At 53.9% G+C, this 26,711-nt stretch overlaps 11 protein-coding genes across 11 annotated transcripts; 3 read left to right on the top strand and 8 right to left on the bottom strand.

The window, feature by feature from the left end:
• Nucleotides 1-997: 997 nt before the first annotated feature.
• On the bottom strand, nt 998-4,735 carry LRP88_10170 (cortical protein marker for cell polarity-domain-containing protein; the record flags this gene model as incomplete). The annotated part of the gene is made up of 2 exons (XM_083246636.1): nt 998-1,230; nt 1,282-4,735. 2 exons carry the CDS (start codon nt 4,733-4,735, stop codon nt 998-1,000), a joined length of 3,687 nt encoding a protein of 1,228 aa, XP_083097749.1.
• Nucleotides 4,736-7,647: 2,912 nt separating this feature from the next.
• On the bottom strand, nt 7,648-8,502 carry LRP88_10169 (thermonuclease family protein; the record flags this gene model as incomplete). The annotated part of the gene is made up of 2 exons (XM_083246635.1): nt 7,648-8,061; nt 8,113-8,502. The coding sequence occupies 2 exons, from the start codon at nt 8,500-8,502 to the stop codon at nt 7,648-7,650; spliced, it is 804 nt and encodes a 267-aa protein (XP_083097748.1).
• Nucleotides 8,503-8,882: 380 nt separating this feature from the next.
• LRP88_10168 (Arp2/3 complex, 34 kd subunit p34-Arc-domain-containing protein) lies at nt 8,883-10,053 on the bottom strand (the record flags this gene model as incomplete). Its single annotated transcript, XM_083246634.1, has 5 exons — nt 8,883-8,965; nt 9,016-9,165; nt 9,215-9,637; nt 9,694-9,935; nt 9,992-10,053. The coding sequence occupies 5 exons, from the start codon at nt 10,051-10,053 to the stop codon at nt 8,883-8,885; spliced, it is 960 nt and encodes a 319-aa protein (XP_083097747.1).
• A 268-nt stretch (nt 10,054-10,321) lies between these two features.
• LRP88_10167 (snoRNA-binding rRNA-processing protein DIP2) lies at nt 10,322-13,255 on the top strand (the record flags this gene model as incomplete). The annotated part of the gene is made up of 2 exons (XM_083246633.1): nt 10,322-10,338; nt 10,390-13,255. 2 exons carry the CDS (start codon nt 10,322-10,324, stop codon nt 13,253-13,255), a joined length of 2,883 nt encoding a protein of 960 aa, XP_083097746.1.
• Nucleotides 13,256-13,519: 264 nt separating this feature from the next.
• Nucleotides 13,520-15,223, bottom strand: LRP88_10166 (uncharacterized protein; the record flags this gene model as incomplete). The annotated part of the gene is made up of 1 exon (XM_083246632.1): nt 13,520-15,223. One exon carries the CDS (start codon nt 15,221-15,223, stop codon nt 13,520-13,522), a length of 1,704 nt encoding a protein of 567 aa, XP_083097745.1.
• Nucleotides 15,224-16,278: 1,055 nt separating this feature from the next.
• On the top strand, nt 16,279-17,114 carry LRP88_10165 (fumarylacetoacetate hydrolase family protein; the record flags this gene model as incomplete). Its single annotated transcript, XM_083246631.1, has 3 exons — nt 16,279-16,376; nt 16,428-16,639; nt 16,687-17,114. The coding sequence occupies 3 exons, from the start codon at nt 16,279-16,281 to the stop codon at nt 17,112-17,114; spliced, it is 738 nt and encodes a 245-aa protein (XP_083097744.1).
• Nucleotides 17,115-17,290: 176 nt separating this feature from the next.
• LRP88_10164 (3-hydroxyanthranilate 3,4-dioxygenase) lies at nt 17,291-17,958 on the bottom strand (the record flags this gene model as incomplete). Its single annotated transcript, XM_083246630.1, has 3 exons — nt 17,291-17,725; nt 17,785-17,860; nt 17,927-17,958. 3 exons carry the CDS (start codon nt 17,956-17,958, stop codon nt 17,291-17,293), a joined length of 543 nt encoding a protein of 180 aa, XP_083097743.1.
• An 830-nt stretch (nt 17,959-18,788) lies between these two features.
• On the top strand, nt 18,789-19,416 carry LRP88_10163 (low-affinity Cu transporter; the record flags this gene model as incomplete). The annotated part of the gene is made up of 3 exons (XM_083246629.1): nt 18,789-18,972; nt 19,122-19,248; nt 19,299-19,416. 3 exons carry the CDS (start codon nt 18,789-18,791, stop codon nt 19,414-19,416), a joined length of 429 nt encoding a protein of 142 aa, XP_083097742.1.
• A 381-nt stretch (nt 19,417-19,797) lies between these two features.
• On the bottom strand, nt 19,798-21,048 carry LRP88_10162 (8-oxo-dGTP diphosphatase; the record flags this gene model as incomplete). The annotated part of the gene is made up of 3 exons (XM_083246628.1): nt 19,798-20,468; nt 20,524-20,740; nt 20,833-21,048. 3 exons carry the CDS (start codon nt 21,046-21,048, stop codon nt 19,798-19,800), a joined length of 1,104 nt encoding a protein of 367 aa, XP_083097741.1.
• Nucleotides 21,049-21,639: 591 nt separating this feature from the next.
• Nucleotides 21,640-23,049, bottom strand: LRP88_10161 (uncharacterized protein; the record flags this gene model as incomplete). The annotated part of the gene is made up of 1 exon (XM_083246627.1): nt 21,640-23,049. The coding sequence occupies one exon, from the start codon at nt 23,047-23,049 to the stop codon at nt 21,640-21,642; it is 1,410 nt and encodes a 469-aa protein (XP_083097740.1).
• A 1,425-nt stretch (nt 23,050-24,474) lies between these two features.
• LRP88_10160 (EXS family-domain-containing protein) lies at nt 24,475-25,746 on the bottom strand (the record flags this gene model as incomplete). Its single annotated transcript, XM_083246626.1, has 2 exons — nt 24,475-25,401; nt 25,678-25,746. The coding sequence occupies 2 exons, from the start codon at nt 25,744-25,746 to the stop codon at nt 24,475-24,477; spliced, it is 996 nt and encodes a 331-aa protein (XP_083097739.1).
• Between the last annotated feature and the right edge of the window lie 965 nt (nt 25,747-26,711).

The raw sequence follows: 26,711 nt of genomic DNA, 5'->3' as shown, positions 1-26,711 counted from the left end.
TACGCCTTCAAAACACTACGATCCAACACAAGCAACATCAGGCTAGCAAAAGGACCAGAGACACAGGGCTTAGAACGGCCTAGCTACCGATGGGACACGGCAAAAACTCTACGCGAGGTTGCCCGACAAACCTGCCACAGCCTACTGTAGGTTCAAGGCTGAGAATGGAGGACGAGGTCGAGAACGTCTGAGAAACTATCACCATTCAGATTAAGCTATCATAGGTAGGTGGACTGATTCCCATCTCACTTCTAGATGGCCTCTCTTTTCTGAAAAGCGCTTTCGACCAAATCTAACCCCCCTAGCTAAAGCCACAAAGCCAACCTCCTCAAAACCTGCCATCCATCGTACGAGTTCCCCCCATTCCCCCAAAGCCTTATCTCCCTAAAATTCGCTGAGATGGGAGAGTTCAAAAAAAGATGGAGCAACAAAAGAGGGACGAGGCCAACGGGCCTCGGCTCCCCTAGCAGTCTTTAGGGCGGAGACTGCGCTGGAAGATAATGTACAACGAAGAAAGACCGTGTGTGACAAAGAATGGTCTCAACAGAGAAGGCGTCTATGCGCGTGTTGTTGAAGGTAGGTAAAATAGACAGGTAAACATTAACCGACGGGTCATGACCTCGTGAAGTGAAGGCGAGATAAAAGGAAGAAAAGAGGGTGTGAGAGAAGGTGAGCCTCGCGAGGCCGAGGCGATGGTAGCCGTAGTGGAGGAGTTTTTGCGGCGCCCTCTCCAGAAATCCAGCCGAAGTAGGGGTATAGTTTCGAGTTGGAGCCTTCAACCGCCTGTCTGTCTTTAAAGTCAAAGAAGGTCTTTGTGTGCTCGCTCGCTGGGATCTTGGTCTTAGATCCCCCTTTCTGAAAATAGCATGGGCCTCCCTGGCCCGATATTCCATACACCTTTCCAAAACGCCAAAAGTATCAAACCAGACATGCATGCAACTTGCTAAAACGACGATATCCTCCAAAGATGAGAGGCAGAGTCAGAGGCTTTTCTTCTTTAAACGCGAGGCGCACCGCTCCGCCCTTGGCCGAGCGACTCGAGAAGCTCGTGAGGCGGAATCCGCTGCATTCCGCTTCCTCGATCGTACATGGACGTCGGCGCCGGAGCGTAGCCCTCGCGCTTCTTGCGGATGCGATCGAGAATGATGCCCGCCAGAACCAGGAGGAGCATCAGACCCAGCGCAATGGCAAGGCCGATGAGAATGACAAAGACCAGAGGCATGTGGCTCTCTAGAGACAAGGTTAGAACTATTCACATGGTCAACGACACACCAAACGTACCTTCAGAGAAGAAGTTATCTCTCTGCGAAAAGATGCCGGCAATGGTTCCCGGAGAGTTGCCCGCCTTCATGGTCAGCGCATAGGGCTGATAGGTCGTGCCGTTGAAGATGGCTGCTGATGCCACCCCAAAGTCGGGAATGTCGATCGATCCTGTAAGCATCAAAACCTGCTTCTTGTCCAGGAACTCGTTCTGCTCATGGTCTTCAGTCACGGTGAAGACCTGAAGGCTGCGGATGATGGTGTCTGAAGACAGGGCTGGCTTGACAGTGTGCCACTTCTCACCGTCGTACTTCATAATGAAGACGGAGCCATCCTCGAGGGAAGTGCCAGCCACCCAAAGCTGGTCGTAATCGCTGGATGCAGGAGAGAGAACCACAACAGGCCCGGGGAGGTCATCCGCACCAGGGAAGTTGGTCCATTCCTCCTTCTTGGCATCCCAGCTTGCCAGGAAGCGTTGGTCAGATCCATTGCCGCGAAGATCACCACCGGCAATCAACTGGTTCTTGCTAACCCACAGCAGGCTGTAAACAGTTCCCTCAAGTTCACTGCCAGGGCGGTTCCACTGACCAGAGTCCACGTTGTAGGTGCAAAGACCAGGACATTCAAGGGCACCAGCATTTTCGAATGAACCACCGATGTACACATCGGCAGAATCAGGACGAACGGCAATGGCTGCCACAGTGCTATTGGCCCCTGAGATGGACGGCGGCTGGCTGGTGAAGCTCTTGGATGTCAGATCGTACGAGATGAGACCCTTGACATCCGTCTCATCGATGGTGCCGCTGATATCGCCACCAGCAAACAGCACGCCGCTGCGGATGGCGAGGGCGGCAAAGGTGGATTCGCTCGAGATACCAGACCCAAGCCCCGACACGGAATCATCTTCAAGGATAACGATGTTTTCGATCGTCTTGCCGTCTGACGACTCGGTCGTGAAGTGACCAGCAAGGACGGTGATGTTATGATCATCCTCGTCGTAGAAAATGCCAGTCATCACACCGGTCGTATCGTTCTTCATCGAGCTGACATCGCGACGAGTCAGGGTCGAAGAGTTGGAGGGCGAAGACGAAGTGCGGATCTTCAAGGGGAACTGGCCCAGGCCTTCATTCGAAAGGGTAGCTGCGCCATTGATGCCGAACTGGGCAGATGACAGGGAGCCAGCATAGAGCGATCCGCCCATCGGGAGGTCAAGAATGGCAGCCGTGAGCGAGCCAGTGAAACCAGGGTAGTTACCCTCAAGATTTTGGAGCCAAGTGCCCTTGGAAGCAACCCAAATGGCGAAGCCATCAACTGAGACAGCATCGTAATCGCCAAATGCGTTGCACGTAGAGAAGGACCCGGTAAATGCAATAACCACCTCAGGGGTATCCTGCGTGATGTTGATAGTTAGTGGCACAGCATGCTCAACGGGGCCGTCAACGCCAGCGCCAAGGGCACTCCACTTGTCCTCCTTGGTGTCGTATACGGCAACATTGTCCAAGCCCTTGACAGGTCCAGTCTGAGTGTTGGAGAAATCTCCGCCGACGTAGAGCTGCGTGTCGTTGAGGTACATGGCAAAGACTTCTCCGTTAAGGCCACCGCCGGGCTCTTTGACGTCATCGTTCTCAATAATGGCGAGAATGTTGTCGTGGTCCTTGGACGTGAAGTTGCCGCCAACATATGTGACGTTATCATCAGTGATTAGAGTTGTGACACCAGAGGCCCTGTCGAAGCTGGCGCCGAGTTTATTAATCGGCGAGTTCGTGAGAGACGATGTGTTAACGACGGCTACTTCGGGGTCGAAGTCAAACAAGCCGTTAAGACCTCCAGTTGAGTTGATCAAAGTGAACCCGACTCTCTGTGCGACGATCGTAAGGGCGTCAACGTCTTGGCCGGCAAGGGGGCGAATGGTGACGGAAGGCTTGAACGAGTCCGAGTTCTTCTCGATGTATCCAAAGTAGATCTGGTCGTACTTGTCAAAGTTGTTTGTCTGATACAGTGTCGTGGTAAAGTTGGACTCCTCGTCAGACCCAGTTGACATGATTCCGGTGATGTTAACACGGCCTCTGGTCAAACAGGTTCCATCAGCTTGGCAGCCTGGGGTGTACAAGTTGACCGAGTAGTTGCCGGACTCCTCGATGTTGGGATAGAACGTGACAAAGACCTCATCTGGGTCATAGTCGCGGGTGAGTTCAGCCTCCAGGTAGTCGGAGTTGCTTTCCAGAGATGGAGCAACCTTCCAGGGGCCTGTGTGAGATGCCGAAGCTGGGAACTGGATTCCTCCACATGTAGGCTCATTGAAGGCGCTAACAGCATAAGAATAAATGTCGCTCTGGAACAGTTCGATGCCCGCCAAACCACCTCCGTTGCCGTACCACTCAGAAATAGCGATGCGGAACTTGTTCATGCCGACTCTGTTAACAAAGGTAAACTCCTGGTATTCGGCGTCGTTGCGAAGGGGGCACTCGCTGGTGCAGGTCACGTTGTTGCCGCTGTCAGGATCAACATAGGTCAGGTTCATGATGCCGTCGATGGGGTAGGCGAGAAATCGGAACGTCTTGGTGCCATGGTCGCCTTGGGCGTTTCGAAGTCTGAGCTTGGTGGGCGCAAATCCGAAAGAGAAATCCGCTTCCCAGTAACCGGGTGAGTTGTTCTGAAGCAACCAGGAGCTGGACGACGTTCCAGGGCAAACAATATCCTTGGGTTCGGTCCCAGATGCGCCGTTCTGGTCGCTGAGTTTTGCTGTGGAAAGATTGATGACCTGGGTGTTCGATGCGTTCGGTGTGCTGGAATTTCCTAGTCCCGTGAATGTACCACCAAAAATGATGTGCCCGTTTGAGGCCTTGGTGATGGCCTTGACAGGGCCATTGAAACCGGCAAACGGCAAGTTGGTCCAGCCATCTGTGCCAACCCAAGCGATAGCGTTGGTAGAGTTGGCACCCTTGAAGTTACCTCCCACATAGACCGTATCTCGCTCTTCGTCGCACAACAGGGCGTTAACCTCGCCTTCGAGCCCGTCCAGAGGTGTGATTTCGGTCGTGTTTGGGTTGAAGAGGGCCACCGCCTTCGATTGTGTGCCGTCCAAGCTCGTAAAATTACCACCTATTACCACGCCCTGCATTACCCCATTGCTGAGCTTGAACGTGCACATGGCCCGGATGGAGGCGTCGGTAGCCACGATCGAGGCAAAAGCGCCGTTAGGCATCGGAGCCAGGAGCGACTCGCTCCCATTGGCGCTGCGAGGGCGCTCATTCTGACCCTCATACTCGTAGAGAGAAATACCATCAAAATCTCCAACAATGCCGATCCTACCCAGTTTCGAGAAGTCGAGATTCGGTGAGGGAACCGGATTGAAAGTAATGGCATGCGAGAATGGGGCCAGAGCTGCTAGAGCCACCAGGCTGGGACCTAGAATGGAGCCTAGCCCGTGGCTTTGGCGCGCCGATGGGCCACGCCGTTGAAAAGGCAATCGCATAACTATCTCCTGCCGCTGAATATCGAAAAGGCAAATCTCGTCGCTGGTTGCGATGTGCGTCCCGACGCGGGAGGGTCGAATCTTGTTGCTGTCGTCGGTGCTGAATTTATTCGTACATGCATCTCAGGTTCAAGAGTGGGCCATATCAAGGGGCGACGGTTCGCGTTTTTTGGTGCTGAGCGGGAGATGGAGGCGAAAGCTACTGGAACTGGCGGGGTGTAAAAATTCGGCAAAATCGAGAAACTCGGTCGTTCTAATCGTCGAAATCGCAGTCGCTCGTCAAGAAGTCGTCGTATGGCACGCAATCGCGGTCGAAATAGTGGGATGTAGGATCCAAGTTGACTGCTGGCAGTGCAGCTCAACAGAGCACGTATGCGGGAAATTGCTTGCGATGGAGATGTCCGTCCTCGAGAACGTGCACTGGATTTCCAGAACCTTGCTACTAGCCTGACTCGGTTAGGCCCCTATTCTACTGCAAGCCGGTACCTGAAGTGACTGGATGTAAGATGACGACGAACCACGAGGTGCCCCAATCGTTGGCCAGGAGCGAAAGAAGAGAAGTAAAAACGGGAAGGGGATCTCAAATCGAATTGCACACATGCATAGCCGCTGAGTTTGTGGTGTTGCCGTGGAACAGACAATTAGAAAAAAAGAGTCGTACCTTTTTCACAAGGGAGGACAAGACGTATGACCGACCGGTGGTACGTATCGCGACCACGGGAGCGGGCCAGAGTTAGGGCGCCACCTTAATCAAGCTGCGACACCAATGAGCTTGGGAGGACCCTCCGAGAGTTTGATTGCCGGCGAGGCTCGTCGTCGTATGAAAGAGACTCGTCAGCGGCGACAGTTTATTGTGTGGACAATTCTGCCTTTATGCGGGGTGATGCCGCGATTTCGCGTTGAATTTTTGCTCAAAGGAACGCGCCGGTGGGTGAGGTATTCGAATAATGAGCGACAGGAAACACGTCTCCTGGTCGACCTGGGTTGGAATGAGAGGACTGCAATAGTTGGCCGGGAGTTTCGGGATCCTGCAGTTGGATGACCTGGTAGTCACAACGTCTGTCGAGAGGCGGTGACGGGTCGAGATAACAGAGGCGAAGCAGTATTAACGAGTGAGTGGGTGAGGTGAGATCAGGTAGCGAGTGACGGTCAGAGACGAAGCTGCTGCGGAAAAAGAAGGTGTACCAATTTGGCTTGGATGTGCTGCGCTGTGCTGTGTTGTCGAGTCGACGTGGGCGGGTACGTACGTCACACAGCCCGGACGGGGAAAATGCAAACAAGCAGAAAGGAAGGGAAGGAGAGGGTCAAAGAAAGAGAGAAAACGAATGACAAGTTTGCAAGGTAAGGATCCCCTCCGCTCGCGGCTAAGGATTCTCGCGAAAGGATGAGGTGAGAATTGGGAGAGAGAAGAGGCGGGAGGTGGTTTGTCGTCGTCGATGGTCAGGGGATTTAGTGGAGCGCGCTGCAGCTGCAGCTCCCGTTTGCTCTCCTTCCCGCCGCAGACCTGCTTCTACAGCACACAAACGAGAGACACGCGAATGCCTGCTAAAGGCCGGATCTCCTACGGAGCATGTAGGTACGGATACAACGTCTCCTGTGCAGTGCATGATTAACTCGTTCGTACTAAAGCCCAGCATCGTTTTCACCGCTGAGCTGTTGCTCGTCATTCGTTCCCTACCGTTGAATCCATGCTGGGGCCGCATACGATGACCCGCTGGCCGGGGTCTAGGCTCGTTGAACAGCTGGACAATAACCCACCAGCAGCTTCTTACGAGGCACGTAGGTCAAGGAAAAAACGAGACACAGGCACGGCAGAGAGTATTAACAAACTCATCTAAGATTTGATAAATAATTTTCTATAAGTTTAATAAAATTCTAAGAAATATATCATAATAACGATAATACCTAAGAGCTCTCTTATTTATTTTTCTTTCTTTTATTGACTATGGTTAGAGAAGGATAAGCTAATATGTTTGTACTGGTGTCTCGTTTTTTCCGTGACCCAGGTACCCACCAGCAGCTTCTTGCTTCATGAACGAAGAAGCCATCTGCCTATTTTGTCAACTCAGTGGCGCACTAAACTCAGGAGGTTGGGGGGAAGGCAGGGGGGGGCTTCTTGGCCGGAGCATCACGTTGCACTACACCTCGTTGGTTATGTCTCAGACATGGGCTCCGCGAGAATGTGAAATTGACGGAGCAGATGGTGATCAAGACAGCGTGATTCTATACGGCATGTTCCTGGCTGTTTCTGCATGCACAGGCAGGTAATCTCGATCGACTGTATCGCCATGAGCTGAAGGACCTTGGAGCCGCGGACGCACCCATTGAATACCTCTGAAGGCATTACAGACTCACCAATCTATCGCTAGTGTTACACACAACCACCAAGCGCATAACACCGAACACAACCATCAACCGGCGAGACAAACGGCTGTCTGAGACCGCTTCAGACCTTGTTGTCGGATCCCTTGCCTGGAAACATTGCTTGCTCCATGTCGTAGCAACCGCTAGATTGGCAGATTACGGGTGCCAGGCTGTGCCGGTGTCACGGCCACAGCCCGCCAACGTGTCTCCCTTGAATTGACTCAGGATGACGATGCATGATCGCCGTCGTTGGGGGACTCCATGCTATTTCTCTCCAGCTAGCCCGGTCTGAATCCTCCCGCTCAAGGGATGGATCTCTGGGCCAAGCCTTGCTTTTAATAGATCTGACGGGAAGTACGGAGTAAATGTGCACGTATTACCAGAATAGCATCACATGGGTCGTCGACACTATGCCAATCGAGGACTTGTCCATTTGAATCAGCCACGGTTTTCATACTCGTTCATTCATTCATGCCAGGACACTGCAATAGCAATGCGAACCATATCCGTACTTTTGGGTAATCCGTTAGTGCAAAAATCCATTCCTTTCAAGAGCTGTTGCTCTTATCATGTGCCGCCCACTTCGTCTTGTACTCTCTCGGGCTCTCAAACTCGCTTGGCTTGCCAGACCACATGCCCTTTCGTTTCCGCTTCGCCTTGGCCTGCGCCTTTTCGTAGACCTCCTTCAAGCCCCCAAACTCGGCCCCGGATTTAGCTTCATACGTCGTCGCCAGTCCGCGTTTGATCATCTCCAGGCCCACATCCTTTCGGAACAGGAACCGCCGCACATAGACCGTCGCCACGACTCGCTCATATTGGTCTCGCTTGTAGATGTAGGCTCGGACGTTGCGGTTGAGGATGTAGTTGGTCAGCCAGTCGAGAGCTTCGGCTGCGAATGGCTGCGCTGGCTTTCCAAAGTGGGCGCCTTCGGGAGCGTCAACACCGGCGATGCGGATGGGAATCTATGAGTTTGTCAGTATTAACTTGAGTGTAATTGGTAGATGTGCACATACCGTCCGGCCTCTCAACTCTTTGCGAGATTCTGGAACTTTTCTCAGCCAGCCCCAGCCCACCGCCCGACCGCCTGGGGTATGGAAGAAGTGAAAGTTATCACCATCGCCAACGCTCGTGACTCGGCCAAAGAGACTCCTGTTGCGGAAGAAGTTGGGTCGAACATATGCCGCTCCAGGTATCCGGCGAAGGTAATTTGCATACAATTGCAGGGCAGCAAGACCCGTGAGCGAGAACAAAACCGTAGGCGCCCACTCTTTGGCGGCAGCAAAAGGATCCGGGTCAGGGCTGCCTAGCGATTGCGTCCATGACACGGCTGGTCGTTTCGTCTGTTCCTGGGATTTCCCCTCATTGCCCTTGTCGGAACTCTGCGATCCGAACGGCCATACCATTGTCGTAGCGACCCGAGGGCCGTTGTGCTTGGTGTTGTATCAGAAAGATCGGCATGTATCGGCATGTCTCCTAACTTGAGCCACAAAGGACCCTGGACTTTTGAGTCCCCAACGCTAATTGGGTGCCTCAGGCGAACGCTTCCACCAGTGAGAGTGCCAATTGAGAAGGCTTCTCAGCCTGAGCTTCTAACAACACGATTAATACCTGACTGACACAGAGTTCGGTGTATGGAATTTTATAGTATCATTGGCTCATCCATAACTACACTCCTGTTCAACCGCCACGTCTACCTGCCCCGTCACGCCCTCGGTGATAGATCACGTCTAGCTTCGCATCTATAACCATTGACACAGAACTCCACCTCTTCCTGCGCCAATGCCTAGTTTCCTTGCACCTTGAAGGTCCTGCCGCTTGCCGTCTTTCTTTCCTTCTCCTCGTTCTCGGGTCTGGCGCGGCGCAGCACTGTGCCTTATTAGCTCTAATGTCATAAATAGTGCAGGCAGGGGGCTCACCTTGGAGGAAGTCGGCAGTTCGCTTTCGCATACGGGAGTGAATGTATGCTTTCGAGGCCTTGATATGGTAATGGAAGTAATCACGGAAGGTCTGGATATGGGAAATAACATCGCCCATGCGCTGAGGTGTGAGGTGTCGGGGGAAGAGAACTGTGTCGTGGTTAGCCAATCCCCAAACACCACACCTTGGTGAACATACCAAAGGTTACGTATCCAATGTCTCCAGAGTCGGTGTTCTGAATTCCAGGAACGCCCTGCAGCTCGAGAGGGGCGTCGTTCCTGAAGAGGACCTGAGGGGCGTTCTGAATTGCTCTTCGTCGCGCGTCGACGAATTCTTGGATAAACACCTTGCCAAACACTCGGTCTGTCTCCTCTCGGAACACGGTGCTAAAGATGACGGTGACTCGGTCGTGGCTGGCCTTGACGTAGATGGCCTCCTCCTCTCGGTAGTGGATCGCCTTAACCTCGCCTCCCTCCTGCACGCCCTGGGGAGCCTCCTCGGATGTGAACTTGGATGCCTCCTCCTTCAGGGCGTAGTGCTCCTGGTAGGCCTGCTCGAACGGCGCAGCCATGGCATTGCGCTTCAGGAGAGCGAACTTGAGGGCCAGCGCATCACGTTCCTCTGGTCAACAATCAGCATTGAGCTCTCTGCAGTTTGAATGACGTTGGCAGCTCTACCCTTTGACTCTGGGAGGTTCTCCAGGTCCACCAGGACGGAGAAGTCGAAGCCCGGCTCAACCGGTGCCACGTAGTCGCCATACTCTCGCTGGAGAACCTCCTCAGCTCCGTACTTGACGAGGTCCGGGAAGCATCTTATTTGGATCGAAAGAAGAATTTGGGTCTTGGTCTCGGGGGTCGAGATATGGAAAGTAACGCCGTCGAAGTCGCTGACCGTCTGGTCGATGGAGGCGGGAGGGGCACTGACGTACGATGCTATTAGCTTCCGTTTCAGGGGATTTGAAGTGCGCAAGCTTACCCCGAGAACCTCTCAGTCAGGACCGACTGAATCAGCACGTTCTGGTAGTCTAGAAGAAGCATCTTGCCGAAAGGTCCGTTTGCGCTCCCCTGATTCTCGTCGTTCCTGGGAGCTTAGGTAGGTGACGCCTGGTAGTGGGGCTTACGTGGTAGAGGCACGTCAAGCTCCCAGCCGCCCACGTGACGTGGAGCTTCTGGTGGAGCCGGGCATTGCCTGTGCTTATCGATAAGAAAATTTCCCAAGTCGAGTCGTGGGATGGAGGAAAGATTCTGGGCACTTTTGTAAGAGACATCGTCGGCAAAGGCCAATTCTGGTCGCAATCCAGCAAATATGGTCAAGTCATATCTGTGAGTTGAGAAGGGTATCTAAGCGACCTGAGCTAACATATTTTCGCACAGGAAATACGAACATGGCAAGTCCTTTGGCGTCGTCGCCTCGGCGACCTCCAACTTAGTCTGGTCGTCCAAGGATCGAACGGGAACCGGCGCGGGACAGGCGATAGTCGCTGCGAACGAGGAAGTTCTTTGCTGGGATATCAAGAAGGGCGAACTGCTAAGTCGCTGGAGAGATGAGCGCTGCTCCGTGCCTGCGACGGCGATCGCGCAAAGCAAAGCCGACAAAGACGTTTTCGCCGTGGGCTATGAAGATGGTAGCATTCGACTCTGGGATAGCAAGATCTCGTCCGTCATTCTCAACTTCAACGGCCACAAGTCTGCGATCACCAAGCTGGCATTCGACAAGTCTGGCGTCAGACTGGCCAGCGGTTCCAAGGACACGGATATCATCATCTGGGATTTGGTTGCTGAGGTTGGCCAGTTCAAACTGCGAGGACACAAGGATCAGGTTACAGGTCTTCAGTTTGTTGAGCCAGAGCCTCAGGTCGAGAATGAAGATGGTGCGCAGGCCATGGTCCTTGATGGTGAGGGAGCCTCGGAAGGGTTCCTCCTGACGACTGGCAAGGACTCTCTTATCAAGCTCTGGGACCTGTCATCAAGGCACTGTATCGAAACCCATATCTCTCAGACAAATGGCGAGTGCTGGGCGCTTGGATTATCCCCTGACTATAGCGGATGCGTCACAGCCGGAAACGATGGCGAAATCAAGGTCTGGTCTCTGGATGCCGATGGCCTTGCGCTCAGCGCTCGCAAGGTGGATATGCCAGCTGCAGCACAGTTCCTGCAAGACCGAGGCACATTGCACCGACAAAGCAAAGACAAGGCGACCGAAGTCGTCTTCCACCCCAAGAAGGACTACTTTGCCGTCCACGGCTCAGAAAAGGCAGTGGACGTGTGGAGGATACGCTCAGAGGCTGAGATCAAAAAGGCGCTGGCTCGAAAGCGGAGAAGACGTCGTGAGAAGGCAAAGGATGCCAAGGCTGTTGAAGAGGAGGCGAACGCGGGTGAAGAGCAAGTTGATGTCTCCAAGGCCGACATTAGCGATGTCTTTGTTCAGTACGTTATCGTGCGGACAGGAGGCAAGGTCCGTTCAGTTGACTGGGCTGTACCAACCGGGCAGAAAGATCTTCACCTGCTCGTAGGCACCACAAACAACCTCCTCGAGTACTATAGCCTGTCACCCAAGGACAAGAGCGAAAAGTCAAAGAAGGACGCCCCCGATTATACAAGGGCGCTCTCTGTGGAGCTGCCTGGCCACCGAACAGACATTCGAGCCCTATCTCTCAGCTCAGACGATAGGATGTTGGCGTCGGCATCTAATGGTACTCTGAAGATCTGGAACATCAAGACGCAAAACTGCATTCGAACTTTCGAGTGCGGCTATGCTCTCTGCTGTTCGTTCCTCCCTGGAGACAAGGTGGTTGTGGTTGGTACCAAGAGCGGTGAATTGCAGCTCTTCGACGTTGCTTCTGCGGCCCTCTTGGACAGCGTAGATGCTCATGAGGGAGCTATCTGGTCTCTCCACGTTCATCCTGACGGAAAATCTGTCGTTTCTGGAAGTGCCGACAAGACGGCCAAGTTCTGGGATTTCAAGATTGTCCAAGAGGAGGTGCTGGGCACGAGGAGGACAACACCAAAGCTGAAGCTGCAACAGTCAAGAACCCTCAAGGTCTCGGACGACATTCTCAGCCTCAAGTTCTCACCAGACGCGAGGCTGCTGGCGGTCGCGCTCCTGGACAACACGGTCAAGGTCTTCTTTGTCGACTCCCTCAAGCTGTACCTCAACCTCTACGGCCACAAGCTCCCCGTACTGAGCATGGACATTTCGTACGACAGCAAGCTCATCGTGACGAGCTCAGCTGACAAGAACATCCGAATATGGGGACTTGACTTTGGAGATTGCCACAAGGCACTCTTTGGACACCAGGACAGTATCCTTCAGATCGCCTTTGTGCCGCACAACTCGGACGGCAACGGACACCACTTTTTCAGCAGCAGCAAGGACCGCACCATTCGGTACTGGGACGGTGACAAGTTTGAGCAGATCCAGCGACTTGACGGCCACCACGGTGAGGTTTGGGCCATCGCCGTTGCCCACAGCGGCAACCTGCTGGTCAGCGCCGGCCACGACAAAAGCATCCGCGTCTGGGACGAGACGGAGGAGCAGATCTTCTTGGAGGAAGAGCGTGAGAAGGAGATTGAGGAGTTGTACGAGAGCACGCTCACAACCTCTCTGGAGCGCGATCCTGATGCCCAGGATGAAAACAACGAGGTGGCCGCCGCGAGCAAGCAGACAACAGAGACACTCATGGCAGGAGAGCGGATAGCAGAGGCTCTCGAGATGGGCATGGCTGATCTCAGCCTTCTTCGTGAGTACGAGGAGGCCAAGCTCACCAACCCTCACGCGCAGCCTCCCCAGCGCAACCCCGTCTTCCTGGCTCTGGGCAACATCACGGCCGAGGCGTACGTTCTCTCCGTCCTCCAGCGCATCAAGGCCTCAGCGCTGCACGACGCCCTCCTGGTGCTCCCCTTCGCGTCCGTGCCCATCCTCTTCACCTTCCTGGACCTGTTTGCGGCGCGATCCATGAACATGCCCCTGACATGCCGCATCCTCTTCTTCATGCTCAAGACGCACCACAAGCAGATCGTGGCGAGCCGCACAATGAAGACGATGCTCGACGGCATCCGCGTCAACCTCCGCGCGGCCCTCAAGCGCCAGAAGGACGAGATGGGCGTCAACATTGCCGCCCTCAAGGTGGTGGGCATGCAGATCCGCGACCGCAGCGTCAAGGACTATGTGGATGAGAACTGGGAGGCGGAGAACGAGGAGAGGAGCGCCAAGAAGAGGGCGTTTGTTCATGTTGCTTAATGTAGCTCAAGGTTGATGTAGAGAAAAAGAAGAGCAAAACCATAGATTTCAAGCACTGTCTATATCCAATACTTTTCTGTTATTTTTATATGCCTTTGTTCGTCCAACGCCAACGCCGATTGTCCAAAAACACACGTCTATCCGTCATAGTTTTCCTGATCTTTCACACAAACTCTGAGTTGATCCGGTAGACACTCGTCAACCGTTCATGAGGCCGCCACTTGGCGCTTCTCGAGACTTGAAAGTCTATACATGATGTATTCTTCATATCCATTCGGTCTGTACAGGGATGAAAGCAGGCAGTGCCGCTGCCTCTTCTTCTGCTATGCGATTTCGAACATAGTCAATGATGAGGTGACGATTGACCTCGACAAGTTCCCTCTCAGACGCGTTTGGACGCCTCATCATGCCATCGGGCAGGTCTTCTCGACGGACCTCCTGCTGGATGGACTGGTCTGGAGCAAACCTTTCTATAGAAAGGCCGACCTCCTTGAGGTTCGTGTTGCACAGGGGGCATTTCTCCCAGTGTAGAGCACTGCCCTTGAGGCAGTGGGCGTGCATGAACTGGTGACAGCAGGGCATCTCTACAGCCCGAAGGTGCGTGGGGGTCTGGAGCGCGGCGCTGGAGTCGTCAAAGTCATCGGCGCAGATAGGGCAGGTCTGGGTCCTGGCCGCAGCGTACCGGGAGTTGGCCACACGAGTGAGAGCAAAACCTTCGGCGACTTGCTTCTTGACGAGGGCATTGTGACGGCAAATAGCCCGGTTGCGTCCGAGGGCGTTTACAAGTGCAGATTGTTGTACGCCACGACGGAAGGCCTCACGCCGCGTGTCGTCGTCCCCAAACACACGACGACTATAGAATAGAAGCATTTTCATTGCTTCCGATGGTGTTTGCTGGCAGTCGAGAGTGTATATCTGGTCATTCGTAGGATCGATATGAGGGCACAGAGCCGTGAGGAAGTGATCCCGCATGAGCAGGTCGAGGAACTCGGTAGTGATGCCAGGGTCGAGACAGGGCAAGGTGATGAGTTGGGCAGCTGTAGACTGTCCCAACCGGATATACCTTTGATAATTTGAATGTACGAATCTGCTCCTGTTCTCACTTGCGGTCTGGATGGTTGGGCCAAGTCGATTGAGGTCGTACACAGCTTTCGTGATCTGGGAGATTAGATCTGTGTATCTCTGGGGGCCTTCCTCGTGCATGTTCAACCAGAGCTGGTTTGGTATGTGGCCGAAGTAAGCGTCGGTCCACCAAGAAGGTTCCTCGTCGGTGTAGGCGTAGTAGAACCATTCTTGGGCGGCCCTGATTCTCACATTGGTGGCATCCTGGTTGCGGGCTGCGCGTGAGGCGTTGTGCGCCCAAGGACGAGCTGTACAGGCACAGTCCAGAGCACAAAGGTGTCTCAGTGGGCCGTCGGGATTCTGGGCACGGTCTGCTATAATGTGATTCCTGTCCTGCGTGCAGTAAAGACCGCGCTGGTAGATATTCCAGTCCGCCTCCTCGAGCCCCAGATCGTTGATCTGTATCCGGAGGAAGGAAGTAATTAGGGTAATGACCTCGTACGCGTATGCATCAGCAATGTAGGCGAAGGCGCCTGGCGTCATGTTGGGGCTTGGGTTCTTGTAAGTGCGAATGGGTTGAGCAGACAAGACGCAAGGGTCATCTTGGGAGCAGTCTGGGCATGGGATATCGTACAGCTCGGTGCGAATCTCCAGAGGATACTCTTGACAGACTCTAGAATGGGTCATGGCGCATCGGATCCAGCGCTCGTCGTTGTGGTGCACGTAGTGGTAGCCTGGAAAGGTAGGTAGGTTTATTTCGCGTTGCTCGTCAAGGCCCGCCGTCTCTCCATGATCCCAATGCGTCCAGAAATCGGTATAGGTATTGGCAAGTTCCCGTTCTGGAGGGACTGGAGGACCTTGTCCCTGCACCGGGCAGTAGAACCAGCGATCAACTTTGATACACATGATTTGTAAGGCTGACGAAAGAAGCCTTGACTTTGATAATTGATAGGTAGTTGAGTAGACGGAATGAATGACTGAATTGTTGCTTTGCCGGCTGTTGTTAGTGAACAGGAATGTTCTCCATGTCGACTTTCTATATACTCGTTGATGGCCAAGAACAAGTCCAGTTCACCCTAAGTAGCTAGCTGACTTGATCGGCCATGAAAGCGAGCCATTGTTGGAAAGAAAGACTTGATGGAATTCATTGATACAATGGCCTTGTTCTTTGTAGGTTTAAAATAGCAGTCCTCTTGGATGGGAACACAGACATGGTGGAGGATGCTAAAGGAGTTGGGTTGAACAATGCAACAACTCGAATATGAAAGCCGAGATTACTACTCCGCAGCTCTCTTTCCTGGTTTAAAAGCCGAGAACCAATTCCAACAAAGAATCAAACATTGAAAGAGCCAAAGACGGGTATGAAGGGGTACCACTTGGTAGTTGGAGCTCAACCTTCTGCGCATTTGCTTTGACGACTTGGGAAGTGGCTCTTATTGGTTGTAATGGCTTAGGCACTTGATCAATGAGCCACAAGTAACCAAGAGTCTGAACACAGTATTGATGGATGGGGTCAAATTCATAAAACTCCTTTGTAGATGTTGGGATAAAGAGATGATCAAGGGAGGATGTTGAACTGAATGACGCTAGGCCGAAAGTGGAATTTTCGTGATGGCCTCGGAGGAGTGCCGACCGAGAGGCCATGACGAGCGATTACCTCGACAGCGTGAAATGTCATAGTCGACAAATCCCCATATTCTCAATTGCGAAGTCGGCGGGGAAATGCCTCGGTAATATCTCTCCCAGACTTCGTCGCCCCATCGCAAATCTTCAAATCTGCCTCTAAATTACCAACCGGCGACTCGAGACACGGCGCCGACCTCCGAGGCGGAACCATCGGCTGTTACTTCCGAAGCCGCGCTGTTATTCTTGTCGGGATATTTCACCCGCCAAACCTCGTCACTAAAGTTAAGAACTGTGAGGATTTCTACAGGAGATACCCCCGTTCAATTTCATTCAAGATGTTCGCCCTCAGACGCACAATGGCCAGTTTGGCACCCCAGGCATCGTCGAGCCTGAAGCAGGCCGGCAAGGTGGTGTGCATTGGCCGCAACTTTGCGTATGTTTGACCTTGGCCTCCTCGAGACTTGCGCTGACGATGGATATTCAGGGAGCACATTACTGAGCTGAACAACACCAAGCCCAAGCAGCCCTTCTTCTTCCTCAAGCCCTCTTCCTCAATTGTCCTCCCTGGTGAGGGTTCGGTCTTGCGGCCGAATGGCATTGACATGCACTATGAGGTTGAGCTGGCTCTCATCATTGGCAAGGTGGTTCGGGATCTCCAGGCCTCTGACACCCAGGGTGCTCTGGATGCCATCAAAGGTACGTGTTTTTCAACAGGGTAACAGACAATGGCTAACACAACGCAGCCTACGCCGTGGCCATTGACATGACGGCCCGCAACGCCCAGAACGAGGCCAAGAAGAAGGGTCTCCCCTGGGACATCGCCAAGGGCTTTGACACGTTCCTGCCCATGAGCAACATCATCCCCAAGGCGTCCATCAAGAACCCCCAGGACGTCGAGCTCTTCCTTAAGGTCAACGGCGAGGTCAAGCAGCAGGGCTCGACCAACCTGATGATCTACCAGATCCCCCGCATCCTGAGCGACATCTCCAAGGTCATGACCCTGCAGCCCGGTGACATTGTCCTCACTGGAACTCCTGCGGGTGTTGGCCCTGCTGTGCCGGGAGACGTCATCCGTGCTGGTCTGAGGGTTGATGGTAAGGAGCTGGAGGAGGGCAACATTGAGATTCCTGTGGAGCAGTCGCCCAGCTCTTACTCCTTTGCCGAGACTTAGACAGAGGAATATGAAGAACTGGCCGATGAGATGTATGAGAAAATATGACACCAAAATGTAGAATATAATGAGGCAGACGTTCTCTCTGCAACTACTACTACCACAACATCAACGCCCGTCATACCCGTACACCTTTTAATTCGCTCTTGACAGCATCACTCTTAAACACTTTCGAATTACTCCAGATTGGGGTCCTTGATGCTCCCCGGCTTGGGGGCCCAGTCCGCCAAAGTACCACACTTGCCACAGGTCCTCTTGTCGTTATCACCCTTAAAGTCCTGAACAGCAGCCTTGATCTGGGTGCCCAGGTCAGTGCAGTGAAACGCAGCCTCATGCACGACCTCGCCGCACGAGGCGCAGTACCAGCGCATGCGGTCGAGCGAGTCCTTGGGCCGGCGCTGCTCGAGTACGACGCCGACCGTGTTGGCGAAGCGGACGGGGTTGTGGGGTGTGTTGCCGGGGAGGAGGAACATGTCGCCCTCGCGGATGATGATGTCGCGGAACTTGCCCTCGTCGACGACCTTGAGCATCATGGCGCCCTTGTACTGGTAGAACCATTCGGGTGTCTGGTTGATGTGGTAGTCGGTCCTGGCGTTGGGACCGCCGACGATCTTTGGTGGTTGAGTTTGAGTCAGTGAGTCCTTTTTCGGGGTGGTCAGTTTGTAGTTACCATGACGCTAAAGTCTTCATTGTAGACGCAGTAGTTGTTGATCGGCGGCTGCAAAAGATGAGAGTTTTCCTCAAGCCTTGTAATTTGAATCGAGTTGGTGAGTAAAGTGTGTTGGTGGATGAGTTGATTCGAGTTTACTCACCACTTGGGCAAGTTGATAGGCGCCGAAAGCATCTCTCACTACAGTATCACGGATACAATCTCAAAAGTCGACCAATGTGGGTTGCTTGAGTTGCCAACTTGTTAATGTACAAGTTCAAGTTGCGGATGTTACGGAGATCCAAGTTGGCTGCTTAGAAGTAGGTAGCTAACAAATCATGATGCCTTAATAATACCTCAGATTCAGCCTCCAAAACTTACCACTCACTGCTCATGTCTCCCGTCCTATCTCCATGACTCCGAGTTCGATTTCCACTTTCACAGGGACCCATCCCCCATCTTGATCACGGGCCTTGGGTTCCATTTGCTCTCCCCCGCAGTTGTAGTGGGCGCTTCAGCGATAATCGCTTCCTACAGGGGCCATGTTCAGGCCGCTCTAGAACGTGTACTTGCTGTTGGGTGTAGAATGGGTGGTGTCTCAAGTACCGCTATCGCACCATCCCAGTCCGGCAGATCCCGTGCATCCACAGCTCGGCCACGAGACGAGCTCTCCCTGTCGTGAACCTCTACACCATCTCAAGCTTGCGCACGTTTGAGCTCGTTTCAAGCGTCAGGTTGTTTGGATATTTAATCATCAGACGTCCCTTCTACTTGCATTTGTTCTTGTTGCGACGACGCCATCGATTCCGTTCCAAGACCACGACGACCTCACGATAACGAATACGCTCCCCACGATAGTAGATACAATGGACCACGCACACATGGATCACAGCGGAATGGACCACAAGGGAATGGGTCATGGCGGCATGGACCATGGCGATGGAGGCATGAAGGACATGTGCAGCATGAACGCAAGTTCCCATCTTATCCCCCACCCATCCACCCGCTGACGACGTCGTCTCTAGATGCTCTTCACCTGGGACACCAAGAACCTCTGCATCGTCTTCCGACAATGGCATATCCGCTCGACCTCTTCCCTCGTCTTCTCCCTCGTCGCTGTAATCCTCCTCGCCGTAGGCTACGAAGCCCTCCGCTCCCTCTCGCGCCGCTACGAAGAAGCCCTCGATAAGCGCGTCCGCGCCACACCCAGTGAGCCTCTCTCTCTCCCTTTCCATAGACTGCATACCACACATTCTCCCCTTTCCTGTGAGTGGGCTGGGGAGCCCAAGATATGAAATAATCTCCTTTGTGATGGATACTTCTTGGGTAAAAGTGCCAATGCTAAGTCTTCCCGTGAGGTGATGAACCTATTACTGAGTCGACTCCCATCCTTTCAGGGCAAAACCAGGAGCAGGCCGACCAGCGCGCCCATCTCATCAAGGCCGTCTTGTATGCCCTGCAGAACTTTTACGCATTTATGCTGATGTAAGTTATTGCGATGAATCTCTGGCGGACAGCCACTTAATTGCCGATAGGCTCGTCTTTATGACCTATAACGGCTGGGTCATGATTTCCGTTTCTCTTGGCGCCTTTATTGGATACGTCTTTTTTGGACATAGAACTTCGGCTACAAAGGACAATGCGTGCCACTAAAGAGTGGCAATGGCTACTACAATGGCGTTTTAATGGCGAATTGTCGAAGCCGAGATACTGTGCTTGTAGCCAGGGTAACTTGAACTTAGACTTTAGCAACCGGATACTGGCAGCATTTATGATACACTGAGAAATCCCATCGAATTTATGAAGATTCCTTCCTTAATTTGATATGAAGCTTAAGCAGTGCCTTGCGACTCGCCAAGCCTTGTCCCAACTGCCAGGGGACCTATTCCTGGGCCACGATAGACTCCCAAAAAAACAAAATCGACTTTTCAATACAGAAACATGGGCTTTGAACATGATCTAGAGAGTCTACTCATCTGGGCTCCTATGCCATCGCTGAGCCCAAGTCTCTTTGTTGCCTTGCACTCGTCTCGTCTACATCTTGGCCGCCTCCCCATTCTCCTCCTTCTTTTCCTCCTTCTTCTCACTCAAATCACCAAGCTCATCAGCATGCGCAATGATAGCCTCATCGCCGTAATTATCATTGTGCTCCATCTCGGGCTCCTCGGCGTATGCGATCCTCGCCGCGTCCACGAGCATCCGCGCTGTCATCCCCCACACCTTGAACCTGCCCTCGGCCTCTTCTTCCTCTTCTAGCTTCTCAGCTAGGTTTTCCTGAGTGCTGCTCCGTCGTGGCTTTGATACTGTCTGGTTGTTGACGGGCACGTAAAAGTTGTGTACCCGCCAGGGATAATCCTTCCATGAGTGCCAAAAGCCGTCGTACCAATGTCCCTCGGGGAGCGTCTCACCCGGCGCAGGAGGTAAATCGCGCTGCTTGAGAAAGTTGTAGAAGGGTGCGCTAAAGACTGCAGCGACTTCACGGGCGTCCAGTCTGGGTATCATGATCTCGTCTACTGTAGGCGCGGGCTCATCGGGTGTGCGTTGGTCTGCGTGCAAGAATGCGACACATGGTCGCACGACGAGGTGAGTCCTGGCGAGAGAGGGAGGAAGACAGCAGAGATGTTCGATACGGAAAGGCTTAGGGAGTTTGTTATCATCCATGGGGAGTCCAATTTCTTCCCACGCCTCCCTGCGTGCGATCTGGACTGCAAGGTTTTCATGTCAACGCCAAGCTCTACCGCCGAGATCCAGACAACTTACATGGAGTCTCTTCAGTGTCATCCGCCTTGCCGCCGGGGAACGCAGCATGGCCCGAGAAGCTCCTCAGGCTGGCCGCACGCATGGTAATTACGACACGGAGGTCGCCTCGACGGTCGGCATAGAGAAGAATCAGAACAGCCGCACGCCTGCGGGCGGGAAGACGATCCCATAGTGGAAACGCCGGGGGCTTGTATGCGCGGAAACGAGCGAGTGCCGCCTTGAAGTAGCAAGTTAGCATTGTAACACGAATATTGATACACGGTATGAAAACAAGATGAGTACAAAGTCGAGAGATGGAGTAAAACTCACCGTAGACATTGCGTTCAGAGGCGACATGGTTAGAGCATCATAGTACAGCGACGCCTCTCCGTGGTTGATCAGCACCTCCTCCCTGGCAGCCTCACGAATACCCTCCTGTAGCGCCTCAACGACGTCAGCGTCGGTGACGCAGTGGCTGTCAGCGGCAGCGTCTGTTGATTCCGGGATCTGGTCGATGGCGGCGGCAGCGGCTGCGTCGTGGATCATGATGTCTTGGGACGTGGCCGTTTCCTTCTATAGCCCCGAGTGTCTATCTCTATACCTTTCTCACTCTCTCCCCGGCGGCGCTTCACTCTCTGTAGATGCAGGATGGAGGGATGGATGTAGGAAGCCGCGGTCTCGATCGGGGAACGGCTCCGGCTCCGGCTTGTGACAGATCTGCGGGGGCGGGGCTCTCGGTAGGTAAGGGAACCAGGCAGCCGGCTGGGACCGAATCGGCGATTTGATTTATACCGAGATTTGAGTGAGACATTCGAGTTGAGATGAGTGAGGTACAGTACTACAAAGTCCTCAAGTACGTACTGTATATGGTAGAAACTGTAATGTCACCGTCTGTCGATCGATTAATCCTCCTGCCAGCAAACACATCCAGCTCTGAATCACCGCCAACACATCTCATTACATGGAACCAATCTCTATATGTGAATAGATGAATACTCGTGTGTACTGTATAGAGGTACGTGTGCTACCTGGAATAACATGCCAAAAATTTTAGGGGGGAATCTCTCTCAAAGTGACACTCGCGCCGCGCTGAAATGCAACCATATCCTTTGAAATTACCCTCCAACCGTTCATCACTCACCGTCCAATCTCCTCCTCCGGGATCATCCTAATCTGACTCCTCAGTTGAGTCCTCCTCCTCTCACCCCGTGCCGCCTGGATCATCCTGGCCCCGTCCCGCGCGCTCGCAAATAGATCCCTGACCTGCGACCCCGTCTTCACAAAGAGCCCGCTTTGCTCTGGACGCTCGAGCTGTCGTGGGAGGGAGCGAGGTATCACCATCTCTGTCGAGGTACGCTCCTCACTTCTGCGTGCAAAAAAGTCCTTGATGACCTCTCTGACACTGCCGTCGTCCCCGTCAATGTCCTCCTCATCGTCAGTTTCGAAAATACTCCGAGGCGGTGAGATGATGCTCGCGGTATCTAACGACGGAGGGATCGAGGGAGAGTATGGCCCCTTTGTGGGGTAGTTGATGGCAGTGAGAGATGTCTTGCTGGAGCTGACGGATAGAGACGAGTCCTTCTTGCGGGCGAATAGCGACCTGGCAGAAACGCTGAGGCGTCTGCTAAGCGATGATTGAGACTGCGACATCATGGAAGCACCTCCGTAGATGGACTGTCGCTTGTCGTTGTTGGCCAGCCTGGTAGCGATTCGATGGTATTCGTCTGCAGTTTCAGCATCGCTAAAGTAGTTGTAAGATTGGCTTGTTTGCCAAGCCACGTCTTCGTCGAAGGGCTCGTTAGGGTCGTCGTGGACATGTTCGCCATGCTCTTGCTGATGGACATCGTGAACATCGTGAACATCATGGTCGGCATGGTCGTCGAGGTCGGGGACAGTCTCCAATGTCGTCGTTGCAGTGCTGAATCGTCTCGTCTTGGGAAGATGTAATGAGGCAGAGCGATGCAGTGTCTTGGGCGATGCTGGCGCTGTAAAACTTTGGACGCTCATCATGCTATCACAGTCTGGCTCCAATGGGGGCATGCTGCTGTCGGAGGATCTTGGCTGATAGTCTTCGTGTCCTGTAGGCTCCACGTCGAATATGGGTTCGTCTAATGACAGGCTGTAGCCACTGGATGAATCGTCTGGTATCGACTTTGGTGAAATAGCGGGAGAGAAGCTGGGTCGTGAGTGAGGCGATGTCCAGTCGATACCCCCTCCAACGTTATGGCCAGTCAGTTGTTGAATCTTTTGAGAAGACCGGCGTTCACGTAGAGTGCTGGCGCCTGAAATACTCATACGCGAGGCTCGTTGTCGTGATAGAGCGAGGGGAACCACGACAGGAGGGTGTTGAGGTAGCTCTTTGGGATTGTTTCCAGGTCCTGTCGTCTTAGGAAAGGCGCTGAATCTCCGAGTTTGCACAGGTTTGGCCCGTGATGAGCTCCTCGATGGGATCGGCGGCGGCGGTAGCGGCCTTGTCATGTAGAGGTAGGCATTTTCGGGAGGCAGCGTCAGTTCTATGCTGCTTATGGAGCGTGGGTAGCTTTGCATGGTAAAGCGGAGTGTGCGATATTTCTTGTCGCTGGAATGGTGTTTTTCGTCGTCTAAATCGCAAGATCGGAGCGCTGGGGCCTCGCATAAAGGATATATTCGGCTTGCTTGCAACCTTCAATATGCGCCACCGCAGAGCACAATAGCTGGGCTGTTGATTCAAGCCCACGCAAGGGCGCGATCTCCTTTGTTCCCCCGTGGCCAACTAAACTTCGAGTTCAACTCCGCCACAAAGAAGCTATGCTTTCATTGACCGGGTTCCAGGATCGATCTTGTCGGTATTGTTGGACCTTGTTGTGGATGGATGGATATTGGTCTTGTCGTGCAGGAACCGTGAGTCAAAGGTTGTGAGAGCGATAGAGGGCGAAAACCTCGCAGAGAATGCCCTTGAGCCACGAACTCGGTCTTTAAGAGTTTGCCCAAGCATTGTGAGTTTGAGCCGTCATAGTCCGTCGGTGGCTACCAAGCCCACGGAACCTGGATATTCGTTCATCTCCCCCGGAGTCACCTGGGACCAAGCGGGTTGTGGCGGGAGGCTTGAGTCTAGGCTCGGCGAGACGAGCGACACATCCTCCAAGACAATGGACAGCATTCCAGTCCACCGCGCCTGGGTGGGAGGGCTGCGCGAGCGGCATCCCGCAGAGAATGACAGGAATAGATTGAATTATTGTCGAGCCCCAGGGTCAGTCTGGCTCGAGATGGCAACATCTCCCCCTCGCAGAGACGTGCGCAGACATCTGACAGCCGTGACACGTCTGTGCCCTCTCACTGACAGACAAACAAACATGAAGCCATCGTCGTTGGGAAACCCTGCGGCCACTGACGGCAAGCTGTCGACGGGCAAGCATTGGCTGCCGAGAGCCCCAACCACGCCATGTCGTGCCTCCTGGGCTCTAGTGCTTCTAGTGGCTACCGCAATTGTACGAGTCTTCCCAAAGCATCGACTCGTCTGGTAGAGTTCCGGTTCGCCCGACTCAGTTGACATGCCTTGGGTCTGCGGTTGACCGACATTTTGTTCCGGGAAAGGCAAGGCTGCCCAGAGACGCGGGACGACCCATCCGACCGGCGACATGGCCATCTCGAGACCAGGGCGACATTTGCACCAGAAACCTTCCCAGAGACCCGGAATGCCCTCGTGGCAACTCAAGCCCTTGCCGCCCTGAGCCGTGAGCCCTGGCCCTCTCTGGCCCTGGCCCTGACCGTCGCGGGGCCGCATCAGGAATGCGCGTCTCGACGTGGGGAGCAACACGGGTAAAAAGAAGTTTTGTTCGACTTCGGCCAAACCTTGGCCCAAGATCAGTCTCATTAAATATCCCAATCTATTCAACACACACACGTATTTGCACCGGACGCCCGGATACCTAGACCGCCGTTTAGTTGCCGTAGTTCCTTGTAGTCCCTTGACCGTGCCTGATAATGACGCCATTAATCCTCCTCGTCGTCCTTGCCCTGATAGTCTCCAAGAAGAATGTCGTCGATCCCGAGGCCGGTGGAGGAATTCCTGATCCACTCCGTCTCGACGCGGAAAAAGATCCACACCCATCGTCGGAACACCTCGAGAAACTCGATGAGGAATATCCCTCCCTCCAGGTCGCTGAACTTGTCCAGGCGGCTATTGAGTTTTATCGACCATGTACACCGCAGCATCAAATCCATGCCGATCACAAAGTAGTAGAGGTTGGGCACCCTGAAGACCAACCTGTCTCGCAGCCCAAACGGGTGATGTGGTGATTCGCGGTCTCGCTTTGACGCGAAGAGGGTCATGTCCCAATCCTTGGTCACGTCCCAGTAGAACGAGTAGAGTGAGTTGATCAACACAGCAACAATCCATGCCTTGTGGAGGACGGCCTTGGACTCTGGGTCATCCACGGACCTCTGCCAGGCGCTGGTTATCAGCACAGGAAATGCCGACGAGTACTTGAGGGCGTTGGCCAGGTGCTGACCGCCCCAACCCGTCGACTCCTTGTATGGTGCCCTTCGGACACGATAGTACTCGATCAAGCACTGTCGGAATCGAATCAAACTCGGCAACCCCATGATGAGCGGCACAATCACTGTTCCTCCGCAGTTGCGATCGGGTCTCTTAGTCGACGAACCCTCAGCTGAGAAGAACATGCACAACGTAACGAACAGGTCCCCAAAGACCTTGGCGTACGATGTCAAAACATCGGCGAGCAAGATGTCCCCGAACTTGCCGTCTTGGGCTTCGGCTAGCCCACCAATGCTAACGCGCCGCAGGGTAGCCAAGAACCTTCTTCTGCCGCCGCTAGGGAGGTTCCTGAGCGGAACAACGAACAGCACAACCAGTACAAAGAGGTAGGACAGCGGCATCCAGCCGTAGGCGATGACGCGCTCCGGAATGCCCCATGTACAAAGCCAGAACAGAGTTATTGACAGGCTGAACAATGCGGACAGAGCTATGGCGAGGCGATAGGTCGAGCCATGATGCGGAATGTGTTGCGGTGATGATCGGCCGGGATATCGAATAAGCTGCGGAACGTCGACATTGAAGAGATAGAGGCAGTGGAGGTTCAAGCCCCATCCCCAGACGGCTGCCAGAAGTCAGAGTCAGTCCCTATCGTCAACGAGACCACAGCGATACTTACCCAAAGTTGCGATGAAGCCGACACGGTATGGCAGAGGGAAAGCCAAGCTGAAGGAGTCAAGCTCCGGATCAACAGCGGGATCGCCATCCATTGAAGCGAACCGCCATCGGGCAAAGGATACACGACAGAGAAGGAGTACGAGTACGGAGCACTCGACGAAGCGCCTGCAAAGGGAAATTTAAAGGAGTGACTGAGCAGCAACAAAGTTCATGAGGTCGATTGCGATTGCGACAATCCAACCTGTCCTCAAGGTGAGATTGCAAGGGCGGGTCCTCGGGATTTTTTTTTTCAGGGGTACTAATGGACCGTGGACATGGAGGCAGGCATGAAGCTGCCACTTTACGCGGCAGCAACGACGTCAGCACCTTCCCTTCCACTTTCCTAACGTGGGCGTGGGCATGTGCTCGCCGGCTCAGCTTAGCCACACTCTCTCCTCTGTCAGCCAGCCACAGCCACACCTACACAGTGCGCCACAACCCCACGCTCACTAACACACTAACAAGCGACAAGCTCCACCCATGCCCACGTTGCTTTAGCTTTGCCCCTTCCTGGCGATCATGGCGGCCAGGGTGAAGCGAACAACACGCACAGAACGAAACAGTCCCTCCAGGTGGGGATGGTCTCGATTAGGCTCGAAGTCGAGTTGCCCGGCTTCACAGAGCCCGTCTGCAGACTCACTCGTCCGGTCTAAAACCTGGACGCTGATCTACGGCGCTAATCTGCGAGTTGCAGCCGCACGCCTCTCGTCACGCCGTCACGCCGTTGAAACAAGCCTGCATATCTCTCTCGACCCTCGCAGCCCACAGCGCTGCGCGGCGACTTGGTCAGAAACGAGAGACCCTAGTCCGGCCACAAGGCACACCTCACCGCAGATCTAGGGGTTAAATCCGTGCCGATGCTATTCGCTAGCCCGGGTTCTTGGAACTGTGAGGAGTCGCGGAAAGGCAGCTCCCCTTGCCCCGGCAGACCGGGTCTCCACCGAGGTTAGCGGGAGAGACAGACGTTGTCCCTTCTCCCTTTGCCGCCTGCATGGTCTGGCTGTTACGTTACGTTAAT

Source organism: Fusarium phalaenopsidis (genome assembly GCF_050370095.1).
Source record: "Fusarium phalaenopsidis strain FUZ10S chromosome Unknown contig_32304, whole genome shotgun sequence".
Taxonomy (NCBI): Eukaryota; Fungi; Ascomycota; class Sordariomycetes; order Hypocreales; family Nectriaceae; genus Fusarium; species Fusarium phalaenopsidis.
Note: the sequence above shows the minus strand (reverse complement) of the source record. Positions and strands in the feature narration are given on the sequence as shown.